Consider the following 11,411-nt stretch of genomic DNA (forward strand, 5'->3'; position numbering starts at 1 on the left):
AATTAATAGCTGCTGCCGCCTTGGCCATTTGATTTGTTAGTGACTCTGCATATTTCCAAGGGCATCCCTTAGTTTTGGTGTCAATAACAAGAAGATATTTGTCAATGTCATTTAATCAATCGTTTTGAAACAGTTGTAAAGCTGTGGATCAAGTTTGTAAATAATTGGTTCATAATGTCACCTGGGCAAGTCTTACAGTTTCCTACAGATTTAAATACAATTTATGCACAAGCCTTCATTTCCTCATACTCTAAAACTGAGTGTATATCGTGAGACATTTAAAATGATATAACTACAGGAATCCTCTAGAATATGATTGTGGCAATGCCCCAAGCAGCTGTACCAAAATGTCACAAGGGCTTACACAGCTGACATAAGCTACTCAAAACAGAATATGGCAGCACCTCCATAAATTTTCTTGCTCCGGCTAAGCCCTGCTTAATTTAGATGTACCATATGTTTCAACCCTCCCTCACTCTTCCTGAAGCATCATCTAAGACAGAGCGGTGTGTTCTCTCTGACGGAGGGTGGGGGGGAAATACACACACAGACAAACACTAGGAACACTGAAGATTTTTCATAAGGCTGCCAAAGGAATTACCCTTCTTTCTTCTATTTTGGACGTTTGGTTTTTTTATCCAAGTACCTGCCCTGTGGTTATTTTTTTTTTAATCAATAAAGAACATGTCTGAGCTCAGTCAAAACTCTGACCAAGAGGACGTCTGTTCGGGAGAGATCGATGAAGATGAAATCTTAGCCAACCTATCTCCTGAAGAACTGAGGGAACTACAGTGTGAAATGGAAGTCATGGCTCCAGATCCCAGAGTGCCAGTCGGAATGATACAGAAGGATCAGACGGAGAAACCCCCGACAGGAAACTTTGATCACAGATCTCTTGTTGATTACCTGTATTGGGAGAAGGCCTCCAGACGAATGCATGAAGATGAAAGGGTACCAGTGACGCTATTACCCTCGGAGGTAAGGAGCAGGAAATGTAAATATTCTGCATGCAGGTGCTATTCATATTTTATCGCGGGGTTTGATGAGCATCTGCTAACATGCTGCTCTTATGCCCATCTCCAATAAATAGGTCTTGAATTTAAGCAGTTGTATGCACTTTAAAATAGGCTTTAGAATATTTTTTGCATGTAGTAAATCAATAATACCAATAATATAACTTATTTTTTTCAGCAGTAAACAGCGGGTTGAACCTGCAAGCTTTTCCAGGTTTTGTGATTTTATGGTTTAAATAACTTTATGGATCCCTAGGATAAAATTCACACCTCCACTCTGGTTGAGTAAAAATAGTCTAAAATACATGATATTCCAAATATAAAAAGCTATTTCTATCAAATGATCTTGAAATTCCAATCCAATTTATTATATTAATAATGAACATTCCAATATGCTTTTTTTTTACTGATTTTATTGTGTTTATTTTCCTATTTACCTGCCAGGGTTCCTTCTGGGCAGCTGAATAGATTTGTTTAATAAAAAAGAGGAATAACAATAGCAATAGCACTTAGATTTATATACCGCTTTATAGTGCTTTAGTAATACTCTCTGGGCAGTTTACAGAGTCAGCATATTGCCCCCAACAATCTGGGTCCTCCTTTAACAAACATTGGAAGGATGAAAATGCTGAGTCAACCTTGAGCCAATCAGGATCGAGCTTTAGGCTATGGGCAGAGTTTGCTTGCAATACTGCATTCTAATCATCGCACCACCATAATGAATAGTTATTAGACTAATTAAATTATGCAAACTAAAATGTTTCCCATATGGGGAAGAATATTTTACAAGATTTTTATCAGACAAAATCACATAGAACTGGAAAAAAGTCCATAAGGACCATCTTCACCTAATAAAGCCCATCCTCCACAAAGAGCCAAGTGAACCTTCCTAAGTCATACTATCTGGACTGTCTTTAGGTGTCTTCTGATATGTCTGACTTCATCTCCCATGACTTTTCTAAGGGCTACAACTCCCAGAATTCTTAGCAATGATCAAACTGAATTAGGAATGCTAGGAATTGAAGCCCACGTATCTACAAGTTGCCATGGTTTGGAAACATTGACTTAAGTCCTTAGAGAAAATTATATACAAGGTTTTGCACTTCCTAGGTTGTTTTGAATTTGTTAGATGTGTTTCAACTATTGTCTTATGATTTAGTATCAATGGAACACCAGATATCAGTACAGAAGCAGTTGGGTGCTAAAGTGAAGTCTGATAATTCATGTAATTCAATCATATTAAAATTGGATAATCCTGTTAATAGGATCATCATACTTTCATTATAATTAGTTTAGCAGATTTAACAGAAATTTTATTGAGAGTATGTAATTATTTTAATTTAACTTGATTTTGACTTGATCAATTTGGGGAGGTAGGCAATCGGTGCAGATAGCAAAGGGTTAGTAAGTGACTCACAGCCAGAAAAATGATGCTTACCCATAGTATGTACAATATGGAAAGATTACACAGATTGCCAGGCAAAGGCTGATACTAGAATTACCAAACAGATACATAGAATTAGAATCTTCCATCTGGTCCTGATGAAATCTACTTTGATAAGTATTGTCTCAAATGTGTTTTTTTCAAAAGGCAATTGGATTTTGTTTTTTCCTTGAGATTGGCAAATTTTAATACAATTATTATCAACATGTAATATGCACATAATAAATTCTGACATAGTTACAATTTTTGTACTTCAGGATAATCCCACATAGAATTCAATACCATTATCCAATCTTGAATTTACAGGTAATCCCAGACTGATAAGGAGTCTGGCTGATAGAGTGGTTGTAGGTGCTGTTAGCACAAAGATCATCATAAGCCAACACCCCAAACTGAAAATTCTTTTCTTTGTAGGAAAAATATCCTCATGTAATATAAAGCAGGCCATTCCTGAAATTCCTGAACCCACTCAATTTCTGAATGCACTAATCCAAATTCTCATAAGGCAACGTCAGTTTATTGGTCCTCATACAATCCAGAACAAAGATTAGGCAATTTGTGTAATGATGCTGATGTTAGAGAAGAATAAAGCTGGGTGTTGTCACCTATTGTTGTTAGTTTATAACCCACTTCATAACTCCTAGAAACTATACCAAGCAGTTTCATACCTCTCTTGAACAGCATCAGAAGATAAAATAATCTCTGTGAGGCTCTTGAGGTACTCAATAACTAGACTGCAAAGAGGCCAACCTCATGCCATTCTCTGGAAGACATTAACCGATATGATGGTGTACAGAAAAACATTCCAGAGGTATTCAGTAAGTGTGTCCTGCAATAATATATAGCCCCATAGTATTGCATATGGCAATTTGTCTGTAACTTTACTGTCTATGTACAGTGTCTAAAAAATAAAATTGAATTTATGGAACCACTGAGAAAAACACTTGAATTAAGAATAAATTGTACCATTCTCTCATATTGGACCAGACTTGACTTTGTGATGGGAATAAGTTCACTTCATGCTCCCTTTTCTTATGAGGTAATTTTCAAATTAAAGCATAATGAACTGTACGAATTCTATAATAAGGGAGTCATGTTTTACATTATTTTTCTCTTCTAAACCAGACTTAGCAAATGATGCTAGCGGGTGCAGAAGTTCTCAGTGATGATCCCTCGATCCAGCAGATGGAGAAGGAAAAGAGATTGGTGGAAGAGCTGGGAACAAGACTAAAAAATTACATCAGGGATGTTTCCAAGTGATATGCATATTTCAAAAGGGGGAAGTCCGAAAAAGGCACATAAGCAGGATTATAACCAGGCTCAGGTTTTTATTCCACATAGTATAAACATGTATCCCTTCCAACTATACATATTTGAGTCATGGTGGTGCAGTGGTTAGAATGCAGTACTGCTGGCCAACTCACTGCTCATTCCAGGAGTTCGATTCTGAGTGGCTCAAGGTTCACTCAGCCTTCTAGCATTCCGAGGTCCATAAAATGAGGCCCAGATTGTTGAGGGCAATATGCTAACTCTGTAAACTCTTAGAGAGGGCTTCAAAGGACTATGAAGCAGTATATGTCTAAATGCTATTGCTAAGTGTTATTTGGTCCAATAGCTTACCATAAAGTATTGTAAGCCCTGAGGGCTGGCTATGCATGGCCCTTCTGAGGTCTGTTTTCACTGGTAGAGACACCATGGGCCATTCCTTTACTGTTTCAGGTCAGGCGAGTTTGACACCCCTGGGCTAGCAGATCTCCAGGGTCCTTTACAACTGTGTTATTCTGCTATTCTGTGATGGGCAGCCCAAAAATCTGAAAAATAAATAAATAATGCTGATTATATAAGTATATTATGATGCCTTTCCTTTTAAACTTGTAAATCTTCATAACACAAAAACAAATACATCAACCTCCTTAGTCTTGTTCAAATGATGCGGGGAAATGATTTAAAATTATTTCAGCTCTTAGCATTTTGTTTTTATAGAGACCTATCAGAAAATATCCTGAGGAAAATGTTCCCAATAGTAGCAGTGAAAAGCCAATGGCCAACGATACTGCAAATGAAGATATAAATGATTACAAAAAGAACAAGCAAATAGATGAGGAAGAGGAAGAGGAAGAGGAGGAAGAGGAAGAAGAGGAGGAAGAAGAGGAGGAGGAGGAAGAGGAGGAGGAAGAGGAGGAACAAGATGAAGAAGAAGAAGAAAAAATAGAAGAACCAGAGAAGAAAGATCTGGAAACAAAAAAACTTCAGGAGAATGGCAAGAGCACCCAGGAAACTAAAGGATCATACACAGAATCGGGTGAAAAAGGAGAAAATGAAAAGAAAGTTTCAAAATTAAATATTCCCAAAAAATTAGCTCTAGACACTAGCTTTATTAAATTAAGTGCACGGCCTTCGGGAAATCAAACTAATTTAGAAGGGAGTCTAGAAAGAGTCCGAAGAAATGACCCAGAAATGGCAGAACTCAACTTAAACAACATTGAGAACATCCCCAAGGAGATGCTAGTGGACTTTGTCAATGCCATGAAGAAGAACAAGCACATCAAAACATTCAGTTTAGCCAATGTTGGGGCAGATGACAATGTAGCTTTTGCTTTGGCCAACATGTTGCGTGAAAATAGGTGCATCACCACCCTGAATATCGATTCCAATTTCATCTCAGGTAAAGGGATTGTGGCCATCATGAGATGCCTACAGTACAACGAGAAGCTTACGGAGCTACGTTTCCACAATCAGAGAGGTATGTTGGGTCATCAGTCGGAAATGGAGATTGCTAGACTTCTGAAAGCCAATCCTACGCTTCTTAAGATAGGCTACCATTTTGAACTTCCAGGACCCAGAATGGTGGTCACTAACCTCCTCAGCAGAAACCTCGATAAGCAGAGGCAGAAAAGGATGGAGGAGCAAAAATTGCAACAGTTAAAGCAGCAGAAAGAATTCATTGCCATGTTGGAGAATGGACTTGGGTTGCCTCCTGGGATGTGGGAATTGTTAGGAGGACCGATACCGGCTTCAATGATGCCTCTTTCAATGCAACCTCCAATGGCACCAGTTCCCAAAACCCCACCTGTTGGCCGAAGACATGAACCTGCTATAAGAGAAGAACCTGAAAAGGATAGCAGCAGTGACCTTCCCGCTTTCAAGATAGTGAAGCTCAAGAGGACAAAGCGCAAACCTTCTATCCAGGAATATGTTGAGCCAGCTGAAAAAACCAACCTCAAAGATGTGATTAAGACCCTAAAACCTATTCCGAGAAGGCGTCCTCCTCCTTTGGTTGAGACCACTCCAAGAGAAAAGCTACTTAAGGATATTCGCCAGAGTAATGTAGCTTATTTGAAACCGGTAAGTATTGGGTGAGTCAAGGAAGAACCAATGTGTTGCAATATGAGTAAGTTCCTCTTAGCTGTTGATGTGATTGCTGCTCTTAGAAAAGGCAGAACTAATGATTGATAAAATATGATTAGCATTATAAGTAGTCCTCAGCTTACCACCATAATGGAGTGAGCTCATTATGGTCATAAGTCATAATACTTGTAAAGGAGGTCATCGATTTTACTACCTTTTTTGCAGTGATTGTTAAGTGAATGTTGTGGTCATTAAGCAAACTCATTGTGGGTTTTTTCCCACCAAAAACTGGAAGTAAAAGTCAGGTTTTGGTAAAAACACCATAAATCACAGTCATATGATCATGTGTAAATGTTTGTAAATGCCAATTTGCCAAGCACCAGGAATGTAGCCATGTGATCACAGGAGTGGGACTGGCCATCAGAACTTCAGAACTGGATTGTAAGTACCTTTTGGGGTAGGTGTCTGTGGTAACTTGAACAGACGTTACATGACCATTCGTAAATCAAGGACTACCTCTAAAAGCTGTTCTCTTTCATACAACAATTCAATTTTAGTTATCACATGATTTCTTTTCTTCAGCAGGTAGATAGGTAGTTTCATGCTCTTTGGATATTTTGGACTTTGGTTCCCACCAATATGGCTACAGGCAACAAATTATGGATACCATAATTCAAAAAATCTGGGAGACACCAGCAAAATGTCTACTCCTAGATTATATTCTAACTGTAATCATGAGTAAATGTTTAGAAGTCTAAGTAAAGAGGGGGAAAGCTTTTTCTGCCATTATTACTAAATTATTATTAGTAAATGAAAACAGAAATCCTTCTGATCTCCTGTAGATGATTTAGAAATGTATTATCAGCTCCAGATCTGTGTTTTGCTCAGCCATACAAGCCATTTTACAGTACCTTTAGAAAACAAAAAAAATTCATATCCTCCTGCTCATAATATTTTTTCGTAGAATAAGACTTTTTTTGACTAAAATCAGAGTGAGTCTATGTAGACAAGCATTCTATGATGCTTAAATGGTTTTCTATATGTTGGGCTGTGAATTTAGGAGCATTCTTGTCAAGGGGTGAATGATCAATAGAAACAAGGAGGCAAATTAGTACATTTCTAAGTTGCAGATGCTTGGAACATGCCCATCAATGTTGACTCCTACTGTAAAGTATTCTTTTGCTGCGTAATCTGATAACCAAAAAATGAAACTGCAACACTTTCTAAGCGTTATATGGGCTTCAACTTAAAGCACATGCCCCTGTGTTTCAAGCATGCACCTGCATACCCTCAAGGAAGTAGATAAAAGAAAGCTAACAATTTGCTGCTTCACTAGTTTGATCTTTCCTTCTCTAGCCACTGCACTTTGATAATGTTTACAAATCCTTCGAAGTTGGGACGAGGCTTCTCAGATAACATCAGTACTGAAAGCACTGTAGGAGATGAACTGCATTTTCTGCCACAATCCCCCTTCTCAGTTACACAGCAGGCTGGGTTTCATACCGAACCAGCTCTGGATTCAATGTCTCTCTTTAGATTGATTGGGATGCCTCAGAAGCTCTCACATGGGGCAAGGCCAGTAGTTTGCACCTGTTAATGATTGAAGTCATTCCCCAGTAGTAAATTATGCCACCCTCAGAGATGCAGATATAAGTTTCCAAGGTCAAAGTCAAGCACTATATACTACAGCCAGTGGTGGTTCCTTGCACTTGGCATCATGGGTAAATTGTCTTTCCAAAAGAGAAAATGCTAGTCAGTTTCAAATATGATTGATCGATCAGTTGATTTATCTCCTTTCTTTATTATTTGTATAAATAACTTAATGAACATTAAATGAGCATACCTAATATTCTTTCCCCCTCCTACTTTCCACACATCAATAACCCTGTGTGTGGTGGGTGTGGTGGGGGAGAGAATGACTGGCCCAAGGTCACTCAGTCAGCTTTCATGCCTAAAGTGGAACTAACAGTTCTTCACCAGTCCTTCTTGAGGCTAGAAATAGTGAGGGGGAAAACCAGAACAGGAATTGCAAATCAACCATAGAAAATACAAGTTATTAGTAATGATTATAAGATAAAAAATGCATTAAGATAAAAGCTCAACACAGATTTGGGTATAACTGAGTTTAAGTTCTGAATTTTGTGTTAAATGGAGGGATCAGTTCATTATCTGGGGATAATTTAAAAAAAAAATCTCAAAATTTACAATTTATTTAAATACACATAGAAACAATACATTTCTACTTTCAAGTGGGAAAAACTTAAGACAGGATTCACAATTTTTTGTTTGTCAGATTTTTTTGGGGGGGAAAACCTTAATCATTACCTAAAATTGCATTGAACTCAATCTGACACACACAAAAAATGATGACAATTATTAGGAGGTTAAGGATTTTTACCTGATACATAAAATGTGATAAAACTGTTCCCAAACTCTTGTGTCCCTGATTTATTATATTACTTGCATTCAGTAGGCACTTTGTAGTACGGTGGAAATACCGTTTGGTGTGGGATACTACAGTAAATGTTTTACTTTTGGAACAGCAAAATCCTGGGTTGCTGAACAGTATTTCTCTGCAACCAAGTTACTTTGAAGAAAAATATTTTATCTTCAGTGTATGTTTTGTTGCATAAGAGCTGCTTTGATGTTTTGCCAGAAAGTATGTCAAGAAATTGTTTTCAATTTTACTGTGTCTTTTACAACATATATGCTGTTTATATAAATTAAAAGCCTTCTCTCTGGCTATTCCCTTCTCCAATTCATACATTTTATTACAATTCCCACACAGGTACCTGTTCCCAAAGAGCTGGAATAAAGCACCCTGTTCTGCTGAAGGAAACAGCTAGAAAAAAAACGACCAGATTATCCAAGTGTTGCTTCAGAGGGTTTCAGGAATTGATTCCTTCAGCTGGGTGTCATGAAGACACTAGAACAATGTTTAAATCATGTGGTCTGTTGAAGTGATGATTGCTGACTTACGATCTCAAGCAACCAGATGTATTTTTATTTTTGGGACAGGCAGAAGTGGAAAGGGCTACTTCACCTGTCTCTTTTAATCACTGTGCCACCCCTGTCATCAGTTCTTCAGGAAAATGTACTGTCTCCATATGACCTTCTCTCCTGCATTTTACAGAAGCACATTGGGCATCCAGTTGGGGTATTATTGTTTTATTCTTCCACTCACCTGTAGTTGTGGGGCATACCTGCCAGTTTTAAAACCTTATCTTTTTGTTAATCACAACTAATTTTATTTTTATTAGATGAAGGATGTTACAAGAGAAATAAATAGCAACTTTCAGATGAATATAAATGTCTTTAGCTTGAAGTAACTATGGAGATTGTATAAATAGTGCATAAAGGTAAAGGCTCCCCTCGCACATATGTGCTAGTCGTTCCTGACTCTAGGGGGCGGTGCTCATCTCCGTTTCAAAGCTGAAGAGCTAGTGCTGTCTGAAGACATCTTCATGGTCATGTGGCCGGCATGACTAAACACCGAAGGCACCCAGAATGCTGTTACCTTCCCACCAAAGGTGGTTCCTATTTTTTCTACTTGCACTACTTGAGACCCTAGAAAGAATGCAAAGAAGAGCAAGATGGTAAGAAGTCTGGAAGCTAAACCATATGATAAATAGTTAAGGGAATAAGATATATCTAGCCCAGTGGTTTCCAACCTTTTTTTGGCCATGCCTCACCTAAGCATGTCTAAAATCCTGATTCCCACCCCCCTCAATATATAATTCTTACTTTACTCAAAAAGTGAACTCTATTCACGTGGAGAAAGCTAAAAGGCCATTAACTTGGTTAAAAAAGCTTCAAATTGCCCCCATTAAAAATCAAATTGTCCCCACTGTGGGGCGTGGGCCCCACATTAGGAACCACTGATTTAGCCTAACAAAGAGAAGGATTGGGGTGATATGATAGCTGTCCTCCAATACTTGAGGGCGGCCCTAGAGATGAGGTTAACCTATTCTCCAAAGCATCTGAGGGCAGGACAAACAGCAATGAGAGGAAACTTATTAGACACCCAACCTGGATATCTAAGAAAAAAATTCCTAAATTGAGAACAATTAACCAATGGAACAGCTTGCAGCCCAGAGTTGTGGGTGCTCCATCCATGGAGATTTTAAAAAGATTGGACAGCCATTTGTCTGGGATGGAATAAAGTCTCATGTCTTAGGTCTAGGTGGTTGGACTAGAAGACCTCCAAAGTATCTTCCTGTTCAACTTTCATTTCCATAGCGTGTCAGAGGGAATACCCTGGTTTGCATGATTCAGATTTTGACTAATCAAAAGATGTTAGCCATCACCTTCTGTTTCTGATTGCCAGCACTATCAAGCAATCACAGTTACTATGTATTGTTATAGTCCTTGTTGCCATGCACTATTTTATTATTTTTTGTTTTTAAATATGTATTTTATGTACAATAATTGGGCTACCAGATCTATGCTGTGAAAATACATGTGATCACTAGATGGCAGTGTTTTCTGACATTCTTGATGCCATCAACTGATTGTCCAAATTTTCGTTGTCTAGTTCTGGTAGCCCAACACAATATTAGCTTCTCTCCAAAGGCAGATAAAGCTGTGGTGAAAGAACCATTTAATTTTCTACAAAAACAATCTGAGATTATGAACTTTATTCAGACTCTAAGAAATGCTAGCAAAGAATCCAAAAGTGAAGTCTACAATAACAACTCTTCCAACAGGTTTAACATAACTTATTAGGTATTCTTCTCCTTTTCACTTGGTTTTAGCACATGGACAATTTATTCCAAGACCAAATATGGAGGTTCTCTTCTTTGGAATTTTGCTATGATAACAATTACATAATAATGGTTTGGTAGCGTTAACTTTATATAGAATAGTAATACAAAAGCCTGAAAGGACCTCCTCTATCTTAAACTGGTTGTCAGGCCAGCCTCCCTCAGCAACCAAGAAAGAAATCACTTAACTCCATTTTGCAGAATTAAGAGTACTTTTACTGGTTATGAGAAGATAGCAGCTAAGCAAAGCAAGATCTGAGGCAAAAGCGCGCGTAATCATAGATACCAATATGTAACCCAACCCCCTCCCCCTGGTAACCCCATCCCTAGTCCAATCTGCAAATCCCTTAGGTGTCATGTGAGTTCCATCTTCAAAAAGCATCATCAGGTTGGTATGCAGGACAGTTGGCCTTGGCGGGCCCATCCATTATCTCCAGCATGCGCAGTAGGTGGTGAGAACAAAACTCCCTTTTACAATCTCTCCTGTACTTAAAACTCCCCTTCCCAAATATCATGCCTCCCCCTCTCCGTTTCAATGACAGTCGAAAGCAAGTGGCGAAGCAGAGGCTAACACTGGTAAAGTAATTGTACCAATGGCAAATGTCAAATAAATGTGGTGCTTGTTAATTATTTATTGGAACGATGTATTTCAGTGTCACCGTCTATTTAAATAAGGACATTAAGAGAACATTGTTCAAAATTATAGTGACATTTCTACGTACTAAATACAATTTTATTCTTTAGTAATTTAATTAAAATAACAAAGTTGTAAACTAAACCAAACACTGGAAGAACCAATGCATTGAAAGTCAACAAGCCAATCAAATTTAGGTTGCTAGTCTT

General features: G+C 38.1%; 1 protein-coding gene across 1 annotated transcript; it reads left to right on the top strand.

Annotated features, from left to right (window-relative positions):
- The first annotated feature begins 684 nt into the window (after window positions 1-684).
- LMOD3 (leiomodin 3) lies at window positions 685-8,620 on the top strand. Its single transcript, XM_032212297.1, has 5 exons — window positions 685-978; window positions 1,804-1,840; window positions 4,007-4,034; window positions 4,485-5,802; window positions 8,594-8,620. Exons 1-5 carry the CDS (start codon window positions 685-687, stop codon window positions 8,618-8,620), a joined length of 1,704 nt encoding a protein of 567 aa, XP_032068188.1.
- Window positions 8,621-11,411: the final 2,791 nt, after the last annotated feature.

This window comes from Thamnophis elegans, chromosome 2 (genome assembly GCF_009769535.1).
Source record: "Thamnophis elegans isolate rThaEle1 chromosome 2, rThaEle1.pri, whole genome shotgun sequence".
In the NCBI taxonomy this organism is placed as follows: Eukaryota; Metazoa; Chordata; class Lepidosauria; order Squamata; family Colubridae; genus Thamnophis; species Thamnophis elegans.